The 27,840-nt window shown below is 37.1% G+C and overlaps 1 protein-coding gene across 3 annotated transcripts in view; it reads left to right on the plus strand.

Moving 5' to 3' along the window:
- The first annotated feature begins 5,348 nt into the window (after window positions 1-5,348).
- The window catches only part of TP53BP2 (tumor protein p53 binding protein 2), a 54,133-nt gene continuing 31,641 nt past the window's right edge, over window positions 5,349-27,840 (plus strand). Inside the window, exon 1 of one of the 3 annotated variants that reach the window (XM_007426286.3) lies at window positions 5,349-5,663. In XM_007426286.3, the coding sequence (XP_007426348.1) occupies window positions 5,637-5,663 (27 nt within the window). In that variant the 5' untranslated portion in view covers window positions 5,349-5,636. Of the gene's footprint in view, window positions 5,664-5,819; window positions 6,066-27,134; window positions 27,416-27,840 lie in introns of those variants that run through there. The other 2 variants (XM_088146232.1, XM_088146248.1) reach the window with 2 other exon arrangements.

Below are 27,840 nucleotides of genomic sequence, written 5' to 3' on the forward strand. Positions count from 1 at the left end.
TCTAGATGAAAGGAAAGAGAGCCAGTTTGGTCTAGTAGTTAAGGCGCTAGGCCAAAAAACAGGAGACTGTGAGTTCTAGGCCTGCCTTAGGCATGAAAACTGGCTGGGTGACTTTGGGCCAGTCACTCTCTCTCAGTCCATCTCACCTCACAAGGTTGTTGTTGTGGGGATAATAGGAGGAGGAAGGAGTATTAGTTATATTCTCTGCCTTGAGTTATTTATAAAAATAATAAAGGCAAGATTTAAAAAATCTTTAAAAAAACACGCAGGAATCTTGTCCCTTGAACTGCTGCTTCAATAGGACAATAAGTAACATTTCAAGTTTCTCTCTTACAGTTGTATCCTTGGTATGTGGTGATACTTTCTTGTGGCTTTTTTTTATAAAGGTATATGCAAATGTCAATGCTGGAAAAAATCATACAAAAAAGAAAAGCAATTCAATAAAAAGAAAAATGAGAATAGAAGGTCAATTTTGATAGAAAGGGGTGTTGTCAGTTTTATTCTTTTTGTTGGTTGCTTGTTCTATTAGTTTTATTCTTAAAAAAAAAGATTAAATAAACAGCATCTTTTGGACCTTGTCAGGGTTCAGAAGTTAAGCAGGGTCAGGCTTGAATAATATTTTGATGGGAGACCCAGGGAATCTCAGGGCTGTAGGCTAGACTGGGAAGTCAAAAGGTATCTTGGAATGGCAAACCACTCCCATACTGGTGCTGAGAAAACTACATAGATGTATCTGTGAAGTTACAAGAAGTCAAGCTTGACCCTAGGACTTGGCCTTTAATTGACAAGAAAATAATAGAAACATGTAAATAGATTGATTTTAAAATAATTATTTTAAAACTGCACAGGCTGTTGAGAAAAAATGGAATTAGTAATTACTAATGGTTTTAGAACTCAGCCAAATAAAATGCAGTTGCAAGGCCTTCTTCAGAAAAGCTCTAAAAATAATGAGAGGAAAGGAGGAGGTTTGGCTAATCTTCCCATGCAGCGAGCTTCCCAGTCTTTACAGCCACTGCCATTATTGAGTAGGTCATTTCATACAGATTTATGTGGCCCAGGTGTCCCTAAGACGGCACGATACCAAACCATTTAAGGCAATAATCATCAACACTTCAATACTTTAAACTGAGCCAAAAAATTAACTGGCAACCAGTACAACTGGAGTAACTCAGGGCTATAATATATATGAACTATGCATGGGCATCTGCGGGGGGGCAAAGAAGGCAGATGTTATCACAGGTGTCTTCATGCAAATGATGTGAATGATGTATTTTGTGTCAATGATATGACCCACACAAATTACATAATTTGTGTTATTTGTATGATGATGCACATGAATGACATCATTGTGGCTTAAACATGTGGTACTGTAGTACTACCAGACTCCTATCAGACACCCATTGACCATATTATGGCCACATCTGTAGTACTACCAGACACTTATTGACCACGTTCTGAATCAAATGCAATTTCCCAACTTTGCAAGGGTAATCTCATTTATACTATATTATTTCATGCAATATTCACAGTTGGAATGGAAGTGGTAGCTACAGAGAAAATGTAGTTTTCCCTATAACCATTCATTTCAGTTTGAGTGAATGGAAAGTAGGTTTCTTAACTCAAATGATATCTGCAGAAAAGTATTTTCAATCCTCCAGAAATGATCATGTGATTTGAAGGAATGCTGTTTGGATCCTTTGCAGCCACTTGTATAATGACTTCATCCCCTTGCACAATAACACATATTTGGAACTTGTTTGGAAAAGGACCATAAGGACTGTTGACAACTGTATAAATGTAAGATAATAATGCTCAGTATCCTAACAATAAGTCTAAGATTTCCTTTAAAACCTGTCCTACACATGCAGTTCTACAACAATAATTTATTGCAACACCTAAACTTAAAGGTGTTAACCATTATTACTCAGAAGTATTAATAGAACATTGCAAAATAATTATAGGATTATAATTAGAATTATAGCCTAAATCAAGGTCATTCTTTAGTAGCATTCTTTTAAAGAATAGTATCATAAAACTAACAATAATAATCCCTATCCATGTGGCAATTTTAGTGTGCACTGCACAGAAAAGGGAATGGTTGATTTTAACATTTCAGATCTACTGGTTTTAAGTTCCCAGCAAGGAGAATATTATTTAACTCCTCTCCACCTAGAAACAATTCTGGCAACATAAAAAAGCAATCAAGAGTACATGGCTGAACTGACACTCATAATGAGATTTAAATTTGCTACTCACTCAGGAAAAGTGAGGTTTCTAGTGGAAAGCAGGAAAGGTTTTTTAAAAAGTACACATCTTAGCTTTTATTAGCAATGAAAGCTTTTATTTAGCTTTCCCGATTAATGTAATCTATCAAATTCTCACTGAATTTTTGACGAGCAAGACTGTTAAGGTATAGCAACACCATTATGTCATCACTGGTGCTTTTCATTGGCTAACTAAGCCCAACACTGTCTCTTAGCAACATGTTGGAACAGCAAACAGTACAATTAACTCTTTCATATATGTGTTATATAAGATTCACTTCAGTTTTTGTATCTTAGAATTACAAATATATATTTTTCCCCTTCTCAGTCATGGCAATGACCAAAGAAAACACTTCAAAATAGCAACCTGAGTATTAAGGTACAGGAGACATTCAATTACTAGAAGGACTAATTCAAAATCCACAGCTGGCAATTCCAAACTAACCTGAAAAGATGGGACAAGCTGTCACCTGTGTTTTTAAACAATTTTCCCATAGACCAACTAGGCTAAGACTGCTTTTTAGTACAATTGTCAGCACCTTTTCCAAACTAATACAATTTATGAAAAGTCCTAAGTTTTTGTGAATTACAGCTGTCTTCTGTTGTGCCTTTTAATAAAATGTGTTAGTCTGAAAAGATGCCACTAGACTCCTCCTGATTTTTTGCTACCATAAATTAATTTAGCTCTCATTCTGCAAGAGAGCCACTGTGTCATTTGTAGTTAATACAAACATTAAGAGTTCTATTAAATCCCTAGAATTTGAGGCATTTTTGGAGACAGAGGAACAAATATGGCTTTTGTAGATTGATACGTGGGTTCTTTGACCAAAAAATATGCTATATATTTTTTTAAAATAAAATATGTATCACACCACGTTCTTATCCATTTTGGTTTTACATATCCTAAATGCAATGTTAATTCACTAACATTTAAATCATATTAGCATTAGTAAGACTTGGACTGTGCACTATATGCTAAAAGTACATAAGTTGAGGTTCGAGTTCTACAAATAGTCCCTGAAAGCTGTTAGAACAGCCCACAGATTTCTTCTCAAAATTGCCACCAAATTTTCAATTTGATGGAAGGAAAATAAACAAATGGGCAATAGTAATATCAACAACACTTAATTAAAATGTTAATTAAGCTTAATATTTAATTAAGCCAACTTTCATTTTGTCTTTGCCCCACCTACCACTTTGTTCTAGCTCAGCTACTTTCTGGAGTGTGGGTGCAGCATGACTTTTAAATGCTATGAGTTGCCCTCAGCCCTCCACCGCACCCCCATTTGCTTATCCCTCCTTTATGTATTTATAATTTGTAAGCTGTTGATTTAGACAAGCATTTTATATTGTAAACAAATTTTAAATTTCCAGTATTAATTTTTTCTCTAAAAATTCCATGGGGGATTATGTCCATTGAATATGTGGCTCAATGCTCACAGTCAATGGATTTTTGAAAAAGAAGTAAAGATGCAGTCTTAAAATCAGTTGATTTCAATGTAACTGAATTTTTACAAGAATTATACTGTTAGCTGATAAAATAAATGGAATAGGAAAAGATATTTAGAGACAATATACAGTGGTGAAAATAAATGAGAAGAATGAGATCTCTAATCTGGGAAGTCCCTGACTACTGGACATCAGCTTACTTATATTGCATTTTAATTGGTTTTGTACTTCTTTCATATTTTCTGAATCACTGAATCCTAGTATGACAGTGATTCAGTTTCAGTGCTCTGCTATAATATGAGGTAACTGCATTTACTAAGTTTAGAGGACAATGAAAACAAGGGAACTTTCTGTATATAGTCAAGCAGGGCTCATTGCATGACCAAAAAGGGTGAAAATGTAGTTCAAAAATGACATTTATATTATTAAAATACTACAAACCTATACAGAAAAAAATAATTTGATCCTTCTTTGGTATTTTAAATGTTAATTTTTATTTCTCAGTTTAGTTCAATGCTATCCTATTTATTTATTTATAGCATTTATATGGCTGCCCATCTCAGACAAAGTGACTTTGGGTGGCATACTGAAAGTCAACAACAAATACAAACCCAAAAGAAAACAACACAATTCACTAACAGCTTAGTAGTATATTGTGTTTAACTCTTTATCAAAAAACCTGAAGACTATTGAGTGCTGGTGCATTATATTCAGAAAGCGTAATTTTGACAGATATGTGAAAATGCCAAAATCTATTAAGTTTACTTGAAAGTGAACTCACTTTATTTGGTTATTTCCAGGGAAATGCGTATGGAAATGTAATTTAAGCTTTGTAAATGAACATGTATTAAGAATCGAACAGTGAAAGGATTATAATAGAAATCAGATTATAATTTTAATAGTCTGTATTTCACGGAGGATAGGTAAGAAGCAAGTAGATCCTCATGAACTCCTAAAATAAAAGGGCCAAATCCCACTTGAACCATGATCATTTAATAGTAATAGAGCTTGTGTATCAATGTTGCTTAAACATTTCATGTGTTGGAAAAACATGGTTAATTTTATTGCAAAATGTTACTCTCCTTTTAGATTTTTTAATGGAATTTCAGTTTAACATCTTTCAATATATAGTAAATATTTATTTACTATTATAGCAACAAAGTTCCTTTGGCAATATGAAGTTGTTTTAAAACTTTAGCTGCCTTGGAGGAATATATAGTTGTTGGCTTGGAACGCAAGGATCGATTCCTTATAATGTAGCACATCTCCATCTCGAAGAACCGCTACACTACCCAATACAAAATATGCTCTACTTAATGCAATTTGAAAAGCGGGGGCGGAATTACACGCACAAGGATCAAACAAAGGTAAAGGGCATAGCCGCGATAGATTACTTGTGAGCTATCCCTTCGCGCAGCCATTTAGAGCCAGGTAAAGGGTATTCCTGAACCCACCGCAGGCCACGCTTCAGAGAAGGTGGAGAGCAACGCTGCTCCGAAACTAATGGCGGGAACTTCGCTTTAGGCCCCAGGGCACCAATTCTCTTCCTCCCCGAGCGAGGAGAGGAGCGCGGAGCTTCCCGAAGCTCTGCCCAACCCAATTTGGGGGTGGGACCCGGGCGGGGCTCCACTCCTCCTCCTTGCTGAGCCAGTGGGGAATAGTTTCGGAGTGGGCTCGAGGGCCGCGGTGGCCGGGGCTGAGGCAGACCGCGGAGGGGCTCCGAAGAGACAAAGCTCCAAGCTCCAAGAGCGGCGGAGCTTTGCGGGAAGCGCAGGCCAGGCAGCGCACGGCCGTTTGGAAAGCGTCGCGGTCCGGACCGCCTCTCGCAACAGGTTCTTAGGGAAAGGCGGCAGGCCGCTCCGCCTCCCCAGGCCCCAGTCATTGGTCTCCTGCCCGGTCCCGGAACCTGCACCACCCGCCTCAATGCGGTTCGGAGCCAAGATGATGCCGGTAAGTGTGCGTGAACGTGTAGGGGGGAGGGCGGAAGAGGTCACTGGAGGGGTGAGCCAAAGCGGAGGGTTAGGTCGGCTCCCAGGTCGCCGTCGCTTCGGCTCGAGGTGGAACGCGGATCGGGCTTACTGCTGCCGCTCCTCCTCTTCCTTTTCTCCAGCAACTTCATGCGGAGGGAGCATTGGGGGGAAAAGTTCGAAAACGAGAGATTTCTGTGGAAACGTGCACTTGGGGACGCCGGGTTCTTTCTGAGTGCCTTCTGGGCAGCAGTTGCCGCCGCCTTAGGAAGAGGGTCTGTTGTCCTCAGATGATTTAAGATGGGGAGACTCAGGAGGACGAGAGAATCAGCGAATGGAGCTGCTGTTCCTGCTTCTCGCAGCCTTAAGAAAATGGAGAGAAGAGGTGCCTCTCCTGCTTTCGAAGACTCTTAGGGTCACTTTTGCTAATGTACCGACAAGTATTTCCCTTTCTACAGGTCTTGTTCCTAGATAGGTAGATAGATTTAAATCGAAGGAAATTTAGTTCTGCTCCTTCCTGTAGCTAATTCACGCAAGGAAATGGATCCAACCGAAATACCCCTTATACAGAAAAGGGCTTTAAGAATGCAGTAATTGAACAGAAGTGTTGCTGTTTGATAGATTTGCTCTGCGGTGTTGTGCCTTTAGAGTGGGGGAGCACAGGTAGTTTTCTATCAAAATATCATGGAAGGGATGAGTTACGTCCCTAGCCTTTAAAGAGAAAGTCAGAGGTGTTTCTTTTAAGCAAGATGTATAATGATTGGTTTGCAGCTGTTGAACCAGCAGCTGATGGGGCTGCAGGAAAGGCAAGTGCAATTTTAGGCTGCATCAACAGAAGTAATGTTTTCCAAATCATGGGAAGTAATAATTGTATTTTACTTTGGTCAGACCACATCTTGTTTATTGCGTCCAGTTCTGGGCATACTTTAGGAATGATTCAGACACACTGGAACAAGTTCAGAGAAAGGCAGTTTGGATGATGATGGGACGAGAAACTATAGCCTAGTAAGAGAGATTAAGGGAATGGGGGATGTTTAGCTTTGAGAAAAGGCAATTCAAGAGGGATATATGGAAATATGTGAAACACTGTCAAAAAGGTTGACACCCATTCTTTATCCTTTCAGCGTAAGGGACGTGGAATAAAGCTACAGGAATGGATATTCAAACTGAATATTAGAAAAAACTTTGTAACAATAAGAATAGTTAGCAGTAAAATAAATTACCAGAGAGGTGGCCAGCTGCCATTCTCTGGCTGTGTTCAGGTAGAGCCTAGATAGTTATCTATCAGAAATGCTTAAAGTTGAAGTCCTGAAGAAGCAGGCAGCTGGACTCAGTAACCTGAATATCTTCTTTCAGCTGTATGATTCCTTAGTGTGTGCCTGGTATAATATGAATGATTACATAGTCTGTCTTTATAAAAGTTTTGCCATTTTTCTTGGTACATAGTTTTGTCTTTGTTCTTGTTCAAATGTAAGGGTAAAAAGAATCAGCTTGATCATTTTAGCTTTACAAGAATAATGAACTCTATTTATGGTTATATTTGCATTACACGCTGAACCACAAACTGACCAACCATGTTTTAGTCTTGTATGTTATTAGGGGTGTGCATGAAATGGGAAATAGGTTCTTGCATTTTAGAGATTCTATTGGACAATTTTGGAATCGGTGGCCATCAATGTAGCCTTTATGGACTCAGAGTTCAACAGAACTTCACTTCTTAATCATTTTGGATTTTACTTTTTTTTTCTACTGCTTTTTAAAGATTGAGAACCTTCAGAACCACAAGTCTGATCATATTCACTATGTGAGCTTTTCTTCAATCCTTTAAAAATGAAGTTTTAGTTATGGATTTAAGGTTTTGCAAAAAAAAAAATTTTTTTCCTAGAATATACAGCAAAAGAGTGATTACAGTGTTGATTTTAGAAAATTTTAAATGGATTAAGGGACCAGATGGACTTGAATTAAAACTTTGACATTAACTATCAGAATCCTTCCTGTGGGAAACTTTTTATGTTTACATCTGGAAAAAAAATAACTGATAAGATGACTTTGAAGGTTGGCTACTAGAACGCCACCAAAAAGAAGTAAATATATCAGTGGATCTGTTGAAAGAGATTTATGACTATTGGGCTGAGAAAATAATTTTAAAGTTATTTGCTATTTAGAAAAACTAGTTTATAAAAATAGGTTATTGAAGAGGAACAAGTTCCATGGAATAAAACTGAAACTGATTTGAATGTGGATTTACGAATGGCAGCCTATAAGAAAGAGATGGAAAAAGATGAAATAGATATACAAATGAAACCGGCTGATGACTTAACAATTAAAAAAGACACACAAATACTAAACCAGAAGAGTGACGTGATATCCTCTTTATATTGGATTTACAAAAGGGACTTGTTGAAGTTGTCAGTGATTTTGTGAGGAGAGAGTGGGAATATGAACAGTGACATGGATAACCCATTTATACTGGATTTACAAAAGGGGCTTGTTAAAGGTGGCAATGATTTTGGGAGAAGAGGCAAAGAGCATGAAAAGAAAGCAGATGTTAGGACATTATTTGAGGGGTCTAAAGATTGTTGGGAGAAAGGAGAAGCAATACAAAATCAGTGTATTTGATCAAGGCTAAAATAAATGGGTTGTTATTTCTGATAACCCTTAATGGACTTTAGCTGATTAAGATGGAGTAATGAGGCTTTAAAGATGTGTTTATAGAGAATGGGGTGAGATATGGGATGAAGAGATGGTTGATTTTTACTTTAAGAGATGGTGATAAGTTGTTAATGTTGAGTATACCTGCTGGGGATGAAGAAGGAGGGTTTTTTTCCCCCCTTTTTCTTCTTTTTCTGCACTTTTAAATTTTTTAAATGTTATTTTTAATGTTTTTTTATATATTTGTATCTTATGTAGATTGTATTCGTTTTATCTGTATAATATAATCTTTAATAAAATTATTATAGAAAAAGAAAAGCTTGCATTAATGAAATAACAACATTAGGTATCTTTCAGTTTTCAGTAGGTTTTTGTGGAAAATAGATCAATATTGTAATTAGGAACAGATTTTTATTAGGTGACCTTGATTATGCTTCACTGAATATTTCATTTTTAGAGTGGCTAAAGAGAGTAACTATTGAAGGGAGATAAGTGCTTCCTCTGATGATGGTGGTGATAATTATAATTAATGCTCTAGCAGAAAACATCAAGAGGAATATATATTATTGAAGTATCTAATAACAGAGTAATATTACAGATAAAATAGTGCTTGGAAAAATGAATAAATATGATAATAGTGGGTTTGTTTTAAAAAAGTACGGTATTATAATTAAAGTAACATTTGGTTCTAAAAGGCCTTTCTTAATTAAGTAACTTTTGTCTTTTAGGGAGATTTCCACAAATAATTTAATACTAGTTCTTATCAAATGTTTGTGTACAGAACCAGAATTATTAAAAACTAGATTTTCCTCATTTTTAAATAATCAGTTAGATCCAGAGTTTGCCCTCTTGAGTGGACTTGATTGTTTTTAATCTGGTGTTATTTACTGATGTTTTGTTACCACTTTGATGCAACATAAAGGTACTGTGAATGGTGGAGATTGGGTATCATATTGTACATTGCGTTTCAGGTAATACTTTTGTTCTTACTTTATTATCAGATTTCACGTGTGTCCTATAAGCTCCAGTGGAGTGCAAGAAAGCATCTTCTCCAATCTGTGTTTGATATTGTAGCGTTCTCTCCATATCTTTACCATTGTCCTTGGCGTTCTATGTTGGTGGAATTATGCAAGCCTTCTGGATGTTTGCAGCTGTTGTAGTCTTTCCATTGCTATTGTCTTTCCTGCTAAATGGTTTAAGGTGATCATAACTACAAATGTGTCTTAGAAGAACAAGAAATTGATCTACTTATCATGAATCCCCATCTCTAGGTATCCAGTTGGTGAGATTTTTTTTCCTCAGAGTATACCACAATTTATTTTCCATAGGTTGTCTCTGGGCCAGCATACCTTCTGATAGAAATTCTGTCATACTTTTACACTTGTTAAATGTTCCACAAACTGGTTAAATCAAGACATGCACATCCACACCATCCTGAGCTTGACAGTTTTCTGTTTGAGCTTTTGCTGGCATTTTATTAGTTTCAGGGTCTAATTGCATAACTGTTGTCAGATGGTAGAAAATAATGCATTTCAAGAAGAGAACTTGTTTTAAGGCACAACTTGTAAAGAACTATGAAGTTCTGCATTATGCAAACTTACACAACAGTTTATGGACCTATGATACAACTATAGCATTATCAGTATGCCTTGAACTATTCGGATGTTATAGTAGAATGAATTGATTTGCTAATTGGTAAATAAGAAAGTAAGAGTATAACTCCTAACTAATTTAGTCTTAATTTTGTTAAGGTTAGAGGTAATATATTTATACAAATTATTTTAGTTTTTTTAAAAATGATAATAGTCTTACATTTTCAGAGTACCTTTTTTGTAATTGGGACAATTGCTATAAAACTGTTCATGAAAGGGGGTCACTAAACTATTAATTACTGGATAATATTCAGTTATTTTGTAATTACTCAATTCATCCTCCAAGGGGCTGTTATGCGTGTGTGTGTGTGTATTTTTTTTTCTTCACAGTCAGCTAGAAGATAATGGTTAGCTCAAGGTCACTGGTGGGCCTTATGGCTCAGGAGTTATTTGATCCTAAATCACTCTGGACAAGTCATACATTCTGTCAGACAGTTTTCTAAATATAACAATTTTTTTTCAAACTTATGGAAATCTATGCAATTTAAAAAATTGGAATGCCTGGATAAAAGAACAAACAGGCAGTCAAATACACAGTTAAAAAGAATTACATAGAATTGAAATTGTGTGTGTGTGTGTAAAATGGAAAACTTTTGACTAATGCTGTTAAGGAGGCATTTTCAAACATAAGTGATTCTTTAACTCTTCTGTCTTTTTGAAACAGAAGCAAACAGAAAAACGTAAACAAACACTGGCCAGTGACAGAAACCAAACCAGCAATCCTGCTCTAACAGAGTATTGTAAATCATTTAATAGGGTATAATGTAATACAGCCCATGGAGATAAAACTAGCAGACTGAGTGATCAAGAATTCGCAGTCTATCACATGTGTGCATTAGATGCAGCATAACACCAGTGAAGGGCTAAAACACTTCAAAAAGCCTAGTTTCTCTGCCTCTAAATATTTTTGCCTTGCCATCACAAATACAGTATCACGTTTTAACACTGACAGCTTAACAAGACACAATGTATAATTATAAAATTACAAGAAAGTTTATTTGAATGGACCCTGCATTTCCAGATATGATGTGACTATTTTAGTAACCAAATTTTGCATGTTTATTCTTTAATGTGATCAGAGATTTTGGATAAGCTTACACAAATATCGTGGTGTTTTATAACTGGAATGTGATCAAGCTGTGGGATTAGCTCAGAGGTTATGGATGATAATGATAATTTGCTATCAAGTTGGTGTTGACTCTTAACAACCACATAGATGGATTTTATCCAGGGTGAAAAACTTATGGAGGTTCCCTTTAGTATACAGGTAGTTCCCAGTTTAGGAATGAGTTCTGTTCCCAAGGTCTGTCAAGTCGAATTTGTATATAAGCCAGAACAGTATTATTGTATAATACTGTATAAGCAGTATTGTGTAATGAACTTGAACCATTGTTATTTAACTCGAATTTTGCTACATTAGGCTCCATTCTTAACTATGGGTCATCTGTAACCCAGGGACTACCTGTAAACTTAAAGGTTTCCTTTTATCAAAGATTTTGTTGTATGCTGTGAGCAGATCTATGTACTCTGTACTTGAATAATTATATCCACTGTATACCTCTAATTCTCGTAGAAGAATGAAATGCTGTACATAATTAAACTTGTAACTGACATTTTTACGAATTGGTTCAAAACCAAGATATTCTAAATTATCGAGTACATTCAACTGGTTTAAGACTACGCATATTATTTATAATGTGGTTTTACATGAAAAATACTTAGAAGTTGGTTTATTTTGCACAAGAGAATAGTTTATTAAATTTGAAAATGATTAATTAATAGTATTCTGTGCTTCCATTTTAACATCCACATGTACATATTACTAAAGGAAGTAAGAATTTGGAAGTGATTTTAACTATATCAGACATTATGTAAACAGGCTTCCATTTGTAGAGTAGAACTTTCATTCGTACAGCCCTTTTTGTCTCTCCCAAACTTCCAGATGGAATTTGGAGTTGTGTGAAGTATTGCAAAGGGTAGCAGGGATCCATTTTGCTAGCAGATGCCATTCCACACATGGACAAGACTACTGGAGGTAACTTCCAATATGCAGTGTAAAGTGTCTATAATGTAGACCAGGGATAGCCAATGTAGTGCCCTTCAGTTATTTTGGATTGTCTAATCCATGATTTTTGGTTATCTTGGTTTAGGTTTATGAGAATTGGAATTAGGAACATCTAGAGGGCCCAGGTTGCTGAAACTGCTGATAGAGATATTGGTAGGTTTATTGTCAGGACATTTCAAGATTGCCAGATTGACATTTTTCTCAAATATTATGAAAACTTTCCATTAGTCACTGTCTATAGTCATTCATGAAACTTCTTCCAGGGAAACATTAATAAGAAAGAAACCAGTTCACAGCTTGTTAGTCACTTTGTTAGCCATTTGTAGTTTTGTTTGTCTATATTTCTACTGCAGGCAGTTCAGAATTATTTACATCAGTGTAACCTTCATTTTACGTTGTTCCATGAAATTAAATCTGTGGTCCTATTTTAAAATATTCAAGTGATGTAAAAGCATTTCAGTAGCAAACCACTTGTGTAACACAGCCAAGGAAACTACATGTATACAGTCTCCTGAAACCAAGCCCAAAGATTTCTTTACTGTAAATAACATTGGGATTTAAATAGCTTCTGCCATTCTTCTTTTATTTATTTAGCAATTATATTGATTTGTGGTACATGGCTCATTAAAGTTGATAAATTATGCTGGTTGGTGATATTGAATGCTCTTTGTACATCTGTGTTACTTCCCATACAATCCAGGAAATATCCCCAATCTTCAGAAGCAACTTTTGGTGGGTGGGGTTCAGTGGGAAGGAAAGGATTGTGAGAATCATGTGCCTCATCTTGTATAGATATAATAGTATGTGGGAATGACCTTGGGAGAGAGGAGGAAGCGCCGCAGCCTAGACAACAGTACTTTCAGACTTGCAAGATTCTCTTAATGTAACCTTACAATAAAGATAGAGCTAGAATTCCTGATTGTGCTTCTTGTCTGGACTACCTCGGAAAGCTAACATCAATCTTGCAAATCTGAAAGTATCCCTCCCATCCCCCACTTTTACTCTCCTGAAAACTACGCAGGGTCCCTTCTGAGATGCTTTCGCTACCCTTCCTCCTTCAGACTCAAATTTAATTTATCATATCATTGTCTAGGCTGTGGCTCTTCCTCCTATCTCACAAGGTCATTCCCACATACCAATACAGTAAGTGAATGGTCAATATTGGATTTAACTCTATAGTTTATACTGGGAGATTAGTAGAACAGCCACATTTATAAAAATAATTATTTAAAAGTGGATATCAAATTAACACGAAGAAGTTATAGAATAAAAAGTGAAAACTCCATCAAGTTGAGCTTGACTTCTAGTGATAACATGGATATGTAATTTTCTTAGTAACAATGTAGAAGTGATTTGTCATTGTCATCTGCTCATATGTTTGCTTTTGATTTCTCCGTCTAGCTATTGCCCTGAGATTTTTTGGTAGCCCTCATTGTACTAATGGTACTGGTGATTGTTTAGTTTTTGTAATATCAGTCAAGATCTCTTAGGTACTGCCTCCTATTAGGCAATAGATACTGAATATCTTGAATATTAAGCAGAAGGAACACTTGATTCACAGCTGGACTTTCTAATTCTCTTCTGCAATTTGTACCTCACGAAAAAGTGCTCAGAAAGTTGGAGGACCCTCTTCAATGTTGCTGATATATACATTTTCAGTTGGAGGTATAATTGCCAAAACCAGATCAAGGCAACTTGTGCAAATAAATCTTGTCTTTGCTGCTGCTTTTATCCTGATTTTGGCAATATCTCTGCATCCCATTGTAGGCCTTTGTACTGCAGCCTCATGCATTCCCTGAAAAAGGGACCCTCAGGAAAAAGCAGCATTGTATATGTATTCTGCTACTGAATGGAAGACATGCTTATTACTACTGTTTGTAGACTGTGATATGTTGGTGATAAAAATTCTGGCAGATCTGCTCTAAACGCATCTGTTTGGAAGTAAGTTGTGTTGAAAATGGCTAGTATCCAAAGAATTATCTGTACCCTAGAGAATGTTTTTCTTATGCTTCTTGAACTGTACTCTCTCTCACAGACATACAAAAATTGGTATTTAACTTAAGGGTAGTCTAAAGCAGTGTTTTGTATGGCAACTGTTGGAAGTGATTTAAAGAAATAAAAAAACCCTATTAGGTTAAACAGTCTCTTGGCTATGCATAAAATAGCTTGTGTGGACTCAGTTGATGTATTTGCAGTTCAGTTGTCAAGATCTTATTTAAATAACTTGTTCTAAAATTCATATTTTTTCTGTTGCATTTATTCTAAACCGAGATTTGTGGAATTGGTGTTTGCAAGGGACTTCATGTAGTACATCTTGCTATTTAAAATGTAAAAATATTCACTCCTGCTTAGAGAGGCAAGTGAATAAACTTTAAAAGATCAATACCACTTGGCCAACTTAATCTTACATATCTGCTCTTTATCTTGTCTAAAATCTTTAAAAAATGACTAGTCCCTCAATAGTGTGTGATAATGTATGTCATTCAACAGTTCCTGATCTAGTGAAAATTGAGAGAATAGTTTTAGACACAAATTCACCCATCTGTTTCTGTTTAATTGTTCATGGAGGCATTGTTTTGCCAAGTAAATGTTGGGCATGAGTACTAGTCTCCTATAATATAACATGATTGCTTTCTTCACCCTTATATTAATTGATGGAAGGCCCACTTCTAATCTCAGTGTTGCTGCTGGTATATATGGGGTAAGACTAAGATTGATCTCATGAATTTGTTCTGGATCACTTCTAATTCTTCTAGTTTACTGAAACCCCAAATTGGGGCCCCATATGTCAACTGTGTGATTGTTTTGCTCTGGAAGATTTTGAGTGCAGGCTGTACTAACTGGCCTCCTTTTGAATAGAAGAAGAAGCAAATGGCTCTCATTGATCTCATAGCCATTGTTCTTCCTCATGCTCTATGTGTTTTTTATGATAGTGTTTCAGTAAACTGGATACCCAGATACTTGAATGACCTCATTAGTTCTGTCTCCTTACCATCTAGTGTCCATCTATGTCTCTTTGGTCTTTTAGCAAATACTATCTTGGTTTTGGAATAATTTATCTGTAAGTATTATTTCCCAGAATAAGTGCCAAATTCTGTCATAATTCTTATTCCATGTTATCAACATGAGTGTGCCATGTCCATGTACTGTAATATGGGGACCTTTCTACTTCTAATTGATGGAACATAAATGGAAGGATTATTAAGCTCTTCTACAATGTTGTTTATATAAAAATTAAAGAGGAAAGGAGCCAGTATGCAGCCCTGGTGGGTACCTTTTGTGGTTTTAATCTGCTTTGTTAATCCAACTAAATCAGTCTAGTTTAGAAGAAAAAAATCTATTTCCTGCAGACTGATGTAGATGAACATGTAACAAAACAAGTTGCATTGTTTGCAGTAGCTGCAAGGAAGATATGAAAGCAGATGTTGACAGTGCTGTTAATATTAGAGGGGATGTATTGAACTGATATGGATTGTTGCAATTTTATATGAATTTTGCTACAACCTATAGTTGCAAATAAATATATACTTTATGAAACTTGCTACTTTAGAGAACTGGAGTATAGTCAAGCTTCTATCTGGGACTTCACAGAATTGGATTTTAATAATAGGGAATGATGCATAAGATTCCATGAAAAGTGAAGCTGATGAAAAGAACTTCAGGATAGATGGGAATTCTTAATAAAAGGAGTTACTAGCAATTCCAACAAGGAAAAACAATATAAAGCAGCAGTAGAAGCCAGTGTTGCTGCACAAAACATCTTCATGGAACACTGAAAACAAAAAATTACATGTAGAAGTAGAAAAAAGGCTAAGTCAACAAAGAAGAATACAAACAAATAGTTTGGAACTGTGGAGATAGTGTCAGGAAAGCAAAAGCTCAGAATGAGCTTTTATTATTGAAGGATGCTAAGAACCACATTTACATAGATATGTTCACAATAAAAAGAAGAGAAAAAGAGTCAGTATGTTATGTGTTCAGTGAAGGCAACAAAACAGTAACTAGTTATGAAGAAAAAGTGGTTACTTAACTCTTAATTAGTTTTATTCTTCTCCAACAAAAAGATATGTGTTCTATCAAGCAATTGTGAAAAGCTGAATGCAGGATTAGATTGAAGCTTGATATTGACAAAAGCATGGTTAGAGAATATTGGTTTATTTTATTTCTAAGGTCAGATAAATTGCATCCTGAAGGAATTTGCTAATAGCGTTTGCACTAGTTTTGAGAAATCCTGGAAAACATAAATGCCAGACAACTGGAAAGGAATCTTTTGATCTTCAAAAAGGAGAAAAGTGAGGATCCAGAGAACTATAGACCAGTCAGTCTGATACTGATGCTTAGGAAAATTCTACAGCAGATCATAAATCAGTCAGTAAGCACTTAGAAAACATTGTGATAATTGTCTGAAGTCAGGGAGCATACTGAAAAAATGGGACTATGATTAAAGGCCACATTAATCACAACAGGTACAGCAACCAGCTTTAGAGACGGTATTGAAGTGGATAGCTTCTGCCTTTTATGACTAACTATCCTAAAACAAGCAAAGAAATATATCATAGGTCAACACTTGATATGGGAAGGTCTTGGAAAAGATGTGGTGACATTTCCATACTACAGAGATCAGAATCATGCAGGCAGTGGTTTTTCCTTTCACGCTATGGAAGTGGAAGTTGGATTTTGAAGAAACAGGATAAAAAGACTATTGACACTTTTGAACTTCAGTGTTGGAGAAGACTCTTGAGAATACCATGAAGAGGCAAGAAAAGAAACAAATCATAGAACAAATCAATCCAGAGTTATCACTTGAGGCACAAATGACCAGGCTCAAACTGTCACATTTGAATATATTATGCAAAGACCCAGCTCTCTTGAGAAAACTATAATACTGGAAAAGATGGGAAGAAAAAAAAAAAGATGAGGATGATCAGTAGCAAGGTGGATGGCCTTAATTACAGTGGCAGTAGAAGCACCCATGTGATTGGGGACAGATCATCCTGGAGAAGGTCTGTGTGGTCACTAAGAGTTGACACCTACTTGAAGGCATGTAATCAAACCAATTAGCATAAATTAGTCAAACTGTAGAAATAATATATGTTGATTATGACTTTATTTATTTAATTTATATAGCCACCCATCTCAAATACATGGCTCTGGGCAGCTTACAAGAGTTCAAAATGAAAGAATACAAAGCATAAAAAAAAATAAAAACCATATAACATAATCTGCAGCCAAAGTATAAAAACAACAACATTCAGTATAGCCACTGCACAGGCTGTACTGCATACCTGGATCCCCAAGCCCAGTGACAAAGTTTATGAAAAGCCAGTAGGGTTGGGGCCAGTCTGATCTCTGGAGGGATCATGTTCCGAAGGGCAGACACAAAAACAGAAAAAGCTCTCTTCCTAGGGCCTGCCAGATGGCACTCCCTAATAGATGGGATCTGGAGCGTGCCTCCCTTGCTAGACCTAATGGTACAGATAAATGTAACTGGAGAGAGTTCCTCATATAACCCTCAAAGACCTTGTGACATTCTTATTAGCAACTTAAGTTAAGCTGGGTGATATGACAAGTATACACATAGCTAGCTTGAAATTTATGGTCACTGAGTGTTCATCAGTGTTTCCTCATCAAAATGGAGTGAAGCATCAAGTAGAATATCACAAATTTCTTTATGGGCTCTATTGTTCATTTTTATTCATGACTTCCATTAGGAAATGATGGGAATGGTTATCAAATTTACAGGTGGCACAGAATTGGATGAGATAGCTAATATCTAGAAAATAAATTAAAAGTGCTTGATAGGATAGAGAAATGGCCTAGAAAAAAGAGAATGAAGTTTAATACAGCAAATGCAAAGTTCTTCACTTAAGAAAAAAAATGCAGAGTTATAGGGTAGGATTACCTGTTGGTAAACATTCATGTGAAAAAGATAAATATGAATCAAATTGAATGTGAAATGCAAAGAGGACACAATCTGACATAGCTACAAAAAGAAAGTGCAATTTTAAGTTGCACTGACAGATGCATAACATCCAAATCACTGGAAGTAGATTCATTTTATTCTGGTTGACCCCACTTCTAATATTGTATCTAGTTCTGGACACCATATTTTAAGAAGGATTAAGAGAATCTGGAACAGGTTCAGAGAAGGATAAAAAAGATTATCAAGATATTAGAAATGTAGTCATATGGAGAAAGATTGAAGAAATTGCTAATGTTCAGCTTTGAGAAGATTGCCGGGGGGGGGAGGCGGTTTGATAGCATTTTTCGAACACCTGCAAAGGGGACATGGCTTGTTTTCTTTCCTTCCAGGGCGCAGACCACAAAATAATGGATTTAAATTACAGGAAGGGAAATTCTGGTTGAATACTAGAAAAGAATTCCTAGTAGTAAGAACAATGTGAGAATGAGAACAATTTCCCAGTGAGGTAGTAGCTTCCTATTCAGTGAATGTGTTAACGCAGAGGCTAGGCAACTGTATTTGGGAAATGCTTTAGCTTTAAATTCTTGTACTGCAGGAGGGATTGGATTTGATAATGACATGGCTTCTTTCAGCTCTGTAATCCTATGGCATGATTTGACATGGATTTAGGGGAAGTGAGAATGACGCTTTGGAGTAATGATCCCAGTTCAGTGGATATAGGATTCCAACCTTAAATGCATTATTATGAAATTTATTATTTTTTTTCCACCCATTCTTTTTTTTTTTTTGAATTGGCGAGCATCTGAGCAGAAAAGCAGTTAGAAATACTTCAAATAAATTAATATTTAATTACTAATAGTAGCTACTCCATATAATTGTGATAACTTGAACATACTACGTGTATGAGTAGATGCAGATTGCAGCATTGTCTTAAAGCTTTAAATGTGCAAGGCTGGTAACTAACTAAATAATTAGCATCTAAATTTAGATTGTTCTTCTCTTTTTGCTGCGTAGGTGCAAACACTAAATGTTACTTTACTGTTATTTTGAGACTGCGCTTTAATAGGCTGATTTTTTTTAGTTTTCATTTTTTTTTAATGATTTGCACATGCTGTGTTGAACATAAGAATTATTTCTGTATTTATACTTACAGTCTTGGAAGGGGTTAGTTCATTTGGTTTCCCAGAACAGAATGTTTCCATTGATACTAAGAAGTGAACAAAACTGTATCTTAAACTACAGCTGATTGGTCCCCTGTTTTGAGAAACCTGTTTGGTGAGTAAGGAAGCTGAAAATATTTAGAACTAATACATAAACTAATATTGGAAAATGATTGCTATGGGTAGCAGGATGGTGAACTAGATGGAATTAGGTCTGAACCAACAGGAACCTTGAATGGTTTGTACTGGAATGGAATGCGGTTGGTACTGGGCATCCTAGGATAGCTGTAATCCTGTGATTATACCTTCTTGAAGACAGTAAAGCACATTTGTAATGCTGTAAATCCAGAGCACTATTGCTCCATTAAAAGGTTATTCAGTTAAGCTCATAAATTATACTACGGCATGCTTTGCTAACAATGTTTTGTTAAATAAGCCATACTTGGCTGGTTTTATCAAGAGTAAATAAATGATATTATAGCTTACTGCAGTCCATGCAATTCTGAACATGAACATTCCAGTTAGCTATTATTGTTAGGCCTACCATCTTTAGTTGGTCTAATATCTTTTTGAAGTCATCCAAGCTGCTTGTAGCTGCCATATCTTATCAGCAAATTCCACCAGATTTGTGCACTATTTTCTATCTGTCCAGAATTTACAGAATTTAATTGGGAGAATCCCATATTGTATTGCTTTTTGCTGCTTTATATATATCAGTTATGATTTTGTAATCTCTACTATATTCTCTTACTATAATTTCCATTTTAGAAATCTTTGATCTGTACAACTATCTTTGATCTGTACAACTAGGAACGCTCTACAACTTTCCCAGTTCGATAGGTACCCCCATCTTAAATGAAGAGGCTATTCTCCCTGTACTGACTTTTAAATAAGACAGTATCAAAACATTGTGTTAATGACCATTTTAGTTCATTTCCCTGACATGAAATTTTCCATAAGAAATTTGAGATGTCTAAACATAATTTGTAAAAACAAGAACAAGGCTAGATTAATTACCATTCTTAAAAAATCACTGCAAAAGCTTCAGAATTTAACTGATATATGCTAACTTGTAAGGTATTTTAATCAGTAAATGTAATAAATAAAACTGACACCAGCCATCTTGTACAACTTAAAAATTGTATGTTCTGGGATGCAGATTTTATTTTTCTGTAAATCATGAATTTTGGATTTAGTAATGCCAGTGACCTTAGTTTAGCAATACATTACAAGCTTAAAATAAAAGTACTTTTCCTCCCAGTGACCCACAGAGTTAATTTTACTGTCTTACTGCCTGACAAAAAGAGAAGGGGAGGTGCTTTAAGATTACAGTATATTTTTCTGCAGATAATATTCCAAATGACCTTTGTGTTTTTCCTTTTTTAATCTATATCTGCAGAAACATTTTCCAGAATGGCCTCTCATAGCAAAAATAGCAAAGAATTTTGTGACATTTTAAAGATTAATATATTTATTATAGAATAAGCTTTAATGGATTACCATCTGCTTCATTGATGCATCAAGAGATGTAGAATGCTCTTTGTTTTTCTTGAAAATGTCAGAAAAACACTAAATCCCTATTGCTGTGTGTGTGTTTGTGTGTGTCCATGTGTGTATATACAAACACACACTACATACATATACACCCACACAGTGTGCTTCCCTATCCCTAGTTAACTCCATTCTCCTCTGCCTTGGCACTACAGGGTGAAGGAGATGAAATTGCGCTGGTCTCATTATTATCTTTTTAAAAACTAACTCCCCCCCCCCTTCCTTTGCAGAGAGAGGATAAATTTGTACGATTATGTCCGATAACTCAAGAGAAAGTGCTGCTCCTTCTTTCAGTAGTCTGGCTAATAAATTAAAAAGCAGTTCAGATTATTAAAATACTTACGTACTAGGGATTTAATGACAACCATATTAGTATTATTTATACAGTCAGGTCCAGAAATATTGGGACATCAACACAATTCTAACATCTTTGGCTCTATACACCACCACAATGGATTTGGAATGAAACAAACACAATGTGCGTTAACTGCAGACTGTCAGCTTTAATTTGAGGGTATGTACATCCAACTCAGGTGAACGGTGTAGGAATTACAACAGTTTGCATATGTGCCTCCCACTTGTTAAGGGACCAAAAGTAATGGGACAGAATAATAATCATACATCAAACTTTCCCTTTTTAATACTTGGTTGCAAATCCGTTGCAGTCAATCACAGCCTGAAGTCTGGAACGCATAGACATCACCAGATGCTGGGTTTCATCTCTGGTGATGCTCTGCCAGGCCTCTACTGCAACTGTCTTCAGTTCCTGCTTGTTCTTGGGGCATTTTCCCTTCAGTTTTGTCTTCAGCAAGTGAAATGCATGCTCAATGGGATTCAGGTCAGGTGATTGACTTGGCCATTGCATAACATTCCACTTCTGTCCCTTCAAGAACTCTTTGGTTGCTTTTGCAGTATGCTTTGGGTCATTGTCCATCTGTACTGTGAAGCGCCGTCCAATGAGTTTTGCAGCATTTGGCTGAATGTGAGCAGATAATACTGCCCGAAACACTGCAGAATTCATCCTGCTGCTTTTGTCAGCAGTCACATCATCAATAAATACAAGAGAACCAGTTCCATTGGCAGCCATACATGCCCACGCCATGACACTACCACCACCATGCTTCACTGATGAGGTGGTATGCTTAGGATCATGAGCAGTTCCTTTCCTTCTCCATACTCTTCTCTTCCCATCACTCTGGTACAAGTTGATCTTGGTCTCATCTGTCCATAGGATGTTGTTCCAGAACTGTGAAGGCTTTTTTAGATGTCGTTTGGCAAACTCTAATCTGGCCTTCCTGTTTTTGAGGCTCACCAATGGTTTACATCTTGTGGTGAACCCTCTTTATTCACTCTGGTGAAGTCTTCTTTTGATTGTTGACTTTGACACACATACACCTACCTCCTGGAGAGTGTTCTTGATCTGGCCAACTGTTGTGAAGGGTGTTTTCTTCACCAGGGAACGAATTCTTCCGTCATCCACCACAGTTGTTTTCCGTTGTCTCCTGGGTCTTTTGGTGTTGCTGAGCTCACCGGTGCGTTCCTTCTTTTTGAGAATGTTCCAAACAGTTGTTTTGGCCACGCCTAATGTTCTTGCTATCTCTCTGATGGGTTTGTTTTGTTTCTTCAGCCTAATGATGGCTTGCTTCACTGATAGTGACAGCTCTTTGGATCTCATCTTGAGAGTTGACAGCAACAGATTCCAAATGCAAATAGCACACTTGAAATGAACTCTGGGCCTTTTATCTGCACATTGTAATTGGGGTACTGAGGGGATATCATACACCTGGCCATGGAACAGCTGAGAAGCCAATTGTCCCATTACTTTTGGTCCCTTAACAAGTGGGAGGCACATATGCAAACTGTTGTAATTCCTACACCGTTCACCTGAGTTGGATGTACATACCCTCAAATTAAAGCTGACAGTCTGCAGTTAATGCACATTGTGTTTGTTTCATTCCAAATCCATTGTGGTGGTGTACAGAGCCAAAGATGTTAGAATTGTGTCGATGTCCCAATATTTCTGGACCTGACTGTATGTGTACTCAACATGGTAGCTTCTGCTTGCAGATAAGGTGGCTTTGAGTTCTCTGTCCAAAAAAAAAAGAGCAAAGAACTCTAATTAGGGCTGAATGTTAACACCTGTGTAAAAGCTAATTCATGTGAATGTTGCCATTATTCTGTACGTGATTCAGTATGGCCATGTTTTACATGAGAGTTATAGTGCATACAACCTCTTGTACAGATAGCGAAAATCATGTGAGTTCTTAGCTTGTTAGCAGATATCTAGAAAGCATGATACAGGTAGTCAGCCATTAACAATGGTAATTGGAACCAGAATTTCCATCACTAAGCAATGCAGTTATAAAGTGCGATGTCACATGATCACATTGCTTAGCGATGGCAATCCCAGCACTCCCCATTGCCGTCATTAATGGAATCCCACAGGTCATTAGGTGAGGACCCATTTCGATCCAAGCCATTCCCGGCTTGGTCCCTCCCGGCCCCAAGCTTCAGTAAGAGTAAGGGATTGCTTCCGCTTCACTCCCCTTACCCACCTATCTCTGCTCTTTCGGCTACCCTGTACTCCACCACCTCTGCAGGCCCTGTCACCCCCACCTGACCTTCACTGTCTTCCTCCTCCCACTGCTGATGAGGTGCACCCAGCCTGGCCCTTCGTGAGGCCATGTGTGGCCTTGCCCAAATTGCATGCAGCTTTCTTGCAAGGCTTTGGAAGGGCAGCAGGGTCAGCAGAGGTGGCGGAGTGCAGAGTGGCCAAAAGGGCAGAGTTGGGGGGAGATAGACAGGTGGGGGGAGTTGAAGCACCCCTGCATTATAAGTGTGAGTGGGCTGCCAAGCATCTGAATTTTTATCACATGACCGGCGGGGCGCTGCAATGGCCGTAACTTCTGGGACTGAGCATAACTACCATTCATTCAGTGTTGCTTTAAACTTGAATGGTCACTAAACAAATGGTTGTTAAGTGAGGACTACCTGTACTAGCATTGAGTGAGCATTAAATGATCACATTCACTTTGGATATTTGCAAATAGTAGTTTCTATAGTAAGTATGTCCATGTGGAGGTGTGATAATACGTTGGATATTTGCAAATATTTGCAAATAGTAGTTTTTATAGTAAGTATGTCCACATGGAGGTTGATAATACTTGCTGGAATAATAACATTTGAACCAATGTTTTTATGAAAAGCACCATTTTTTCTTTTTATAGCATTGAACATATTGTATATCAAACAATTGAGGCTCTTTTAATAGCCTCTATTAGGCTCTCCATGAGTACAGTTTTACTGGACTTGAGTCATCCATTTGCCTAGTAAACCAGCATGTCCTGCTTTCAGAGAGGCAATGCAATGGAACATAGAACCTCTTTAAAGCAAACTTTCAGTACAAAGCAGCCCCTTTGCAAAGAGCTCCTGGGCAGGGCTGGGCTTTGTGTTGTGAAAAAAAGCCAAAAGCAGCCTCTGGGCTGCAGCATGCCAAAAAGCCCTTTGCTGCTTTTGGCTCCCCCCCCCCCCCCCCGCCCTGCAGTGCAAAGCCCAGCTGCAGCCTGGCCCAAGCAGCCAGGCCAGGCATGCCTCGTCAACAGCAGGAGCAAGAAGATGGTAAAGGTCAGCTGGTGCGTAGGGTGGGAGGGTACCAAAAGGGCATATATGGAGGGGGGAGATAGGCGGGTGGGGGAGTTGAAGTGCCCCTGTGGTTGTAAGTGTGGGTGGGCTGTCAAATGCCTGAATTTTGATCATGTGATTGCGGGGGTGCTACAACGGCTGTTACTTTGGCATGGGTCGTAAGTCTGTTCAGTGCCATCATAACTTTGAACGGTCGCTGAACAAATTGTCGTAAGTCAAGGACTATCTGTATACCCTTGCCTCACTTTCCTGACCTGGAGCCTCTCTGTTTTGCCACAGGCTTCCTGACCTGTGTCTAGGTTTTGCATGAGGACAGTGAAATTCTGGGATTCCCATTTTCCTAAGGACATTCCACAGCCTTATATGATTGACACAATTGAAGGCCTTTCTGTAATCAATAAAACACATATGGATTTCTTTTTGGTATTCATTAGTTTTCTCAATTATCCAGAGTGTATCAGCAATAAAGTCCCTTGTTCTTCAGCCTTTTTTAAAGCCAGCTTGAACTTCTGACAATTCTTTTTCCATGTTGGACTTTAATCTGTGTTGGATGATCCCAAGCATTATTTTGCTAGCATGTGAAATTAAGGATATTGTACAATAGTTTGAATGCAAAGTTCTTTTATTTGGCATTGGTATGTATATTGACTTCTTCCAGTCTTTTGGCCGCTATGTTGTTTGCCAGATTTGTGGCACAGTTTGATTAGAACCTTTACTGATTCTTCTTCTGTTGCTTCTGTATATTTCTGTAGATATATCTTGAGTGTCTGTAGCATTCCAACTTGGTAATAACCAGAGTGCTGATGGAACTTTGTCTTCTACTACTAGAAGTTCTTGTAAATAGGAAATATCTTCAGGGGTATCTTGAATGTCGATATCCCTACCATGCAGAATTCCTTCCAAGTTTATTAGATCTTCTTTGAATCCGTTATTATCTGTCCATTGACATTCTGTACTGTACCAATTTGATGTTGGAATCTCCTTCTAAGATTGGCGATCTTTTGGAAGACTTTTCTTATTTTTTTATGTCTCTTCTACCTCCTTGTACCAATAATATAGTCAATTTGGTTTCTACGTGCTCTATCTGGTGAGATTCATCATTTTGGTTGTTTGAAGAATGTATTAGCAATGAAGGAATCACTGGATTGGCAAAAACTTTCCTAGGCTATGCACTCCAACTACAATTTCCACCTTACCATTTTCAGCTTTGACATTCCAGTTTCCAACCACAAGAAATGCATCTTGCTTGCATGTTCTGTCAATTTCACTTTGAACTCAACCATAAAACTTGTCAACCTCCTCTTCCTTTGTATCAGTGGTTGGAGCATAAACTTGGATAACTGCCTTATTAAAGAGTTGATCATGAAGTTTGACTGTATTATTTGGTTTTGGGCTGCATTGTATCCAAGTACTGTCTTAGCTATGTCCTTCTTGACTATGAAAGCACTTGTGTAAACATTGTAAACAATATGATCTTCTCTGAAAGTGTCAAATTCCATTCCATTTCAATTCAGTGATACCTAATATTTTAGTGTGTAGTCAAATCGTTTCACCTTTCATTGTGTTGAGCTTTCCCATGTTCATGCTTCTCACATTCCATGTTCCCGCTGTAATTCTGTCTTGGCAGCTTTGGATTTTCTTTTCCTGCATAACAACATCAGCAACATTCTGGACATCTCAAGGCTTTAATCTAACCATGTCATGAACATCATTAGTATTCCAAAAGACCCTCAGTTCTTCCTCAGTAGTATGTTGAGTGCCATCCAACCTGAGGGGCACTATAACATCAATTAGTTTATCTTGTGTATCCGTGCAGTTTTCTTGGCAAAAATACAGGAGTGGTTTTACCATTGCCTTCTCCCGCAAAGTACTGCTGTTGCCATAGAAGTGATGATATGCCTCCAGCATCTTCCTATATCACTGCTAGCCCGATATAGATGCCTGCTTGCAGTACCAATGACTTTCATGCCTTATGGACCCTTTGGGTGACCCTGCTGGGAGTATGTGCTCTTGGCGTACACTCCTGGCATTCTTTGCTGATTCCTCTCAGGAACATCCCTTGCCATGATGAGATAGCATGGCAGGACTTGGAGAGGGAGTCTTTGGTTATGCTCCCATTTTTACAGCCAAAAAGTGAAGCCAGCTTTTTGACTGCAGGCAAAAATAATGCATTCCTTAAGATATCTCAGGATAATTTTTTGTCCTGAAAGTTGTGATCGTGAAGTGTAATTAAATGTTGGTACTTTGTCATCTCACTTTGAATGGAGATTGCTGGGGAGATAATATAAATATAGTTTGTGTCTTGGTAAATTAACACTTTTTTGACTTTCCAGATGTCAGGCTCATCTTGAGCAGCTTACAGTGCAATCCTAAACATGTGTACTGTGAAATGAACCCCATTGAGTTTATCAGAAGACATACATAGGATTATGTTATAAAGTAGCAAAAATCAGAATATTGATAAACCTTACTTGTCTATGGAATATCAAAAATATTCCCTCTGTTCTTGAACAGCAGAAAACTTTAATTACAATTTGTAAGTAAGTTATGTAGCTAATGGAGATTACTGTGAATGGCAAAGAGTAAGTGTATGCTTACTTATGGAATAAATAAAGGGAAAAAGTCCCTCATCTTATTCAGTACCAGAATAATTTAAACAATTATGCTGTATTTCCTCTGGTACTCCACCTAATCTGCATCACAGCTTCCTTTCTTACAATTGTGGCTAAATGCCAAATCAACTTAGCTGGACTGTGTTTGTAGTAACTGAGAAGACTAAAATGTACGCTGACCATTAGATGTTGACACAGAGAAATACTACGTTTGCCTTCTGTTAAGGTTTACTTTAATGCAGGGAAGTAAATAGCTATGCAATATCACAGCATGTGAAGCTGCAGTTTCTTGTTGATAGGTTAGGTTAGTTTTAGTGTCATGTACCTTGATCTTTAAGTAAATACCAATATTGCATAAAGACTTTAATTAGTGATAGTAAAAGATATATAGAAACATTTCAAAAAGAAACATTTGTGACAAAAATATTTCTGGTGTTGATTTTTTGTGGTTGCCTGTATGTGTATTTTCTGGGATCAGGTAAGTTGAGCAATACTGAGAAATATCTAAATGGATTTCTTGTTTTGTAAACAATCTGGCTGTTTAAGTATGGCTGTGTAATCCTCAGAATAACATAATTGCTGAGCTTGTATTACTTCCCCCAATTTAACTTAAAGTAAGTTCTTGTTCTTGTTAGAAAATATAAATGAAGCCCTTCATAGCTTCTCACCCAGTAGTCATGCTATGAAGAAGAACAGCTACCAAAATGTTGATGGTAATGTAGAACAGAAAGTTCTTTTGTGTAATATTAACACTGTTTGTTACATACCTTGCTATGAGAGAATCAGACTTTGTAGTATAGGGTAATCTTTAGGAGCTCTTTCAATGTTGTGATTCAAAATACTTTATAAACATATTAATCAAAAAAGTGTGTTCTGTACCACTGAAACTATTTTCAGTATTTT

Source organism: Python bivittatus, unplaced genomic scaffold (genome assembly GCF_059951505.1).
Source record: "Python bivittatus isolate LINGU-HERP-01145 unplaced genomic scaffold, Pbiv_v1 ctg000020_np1212, whole genome shotgun sequence".
Taxonomy (NCBI): Eukaryota; Metazoa; Chordata; class Lepidosauria; order Squamata; family Pythonidae; genus Python; species Python bivittatus.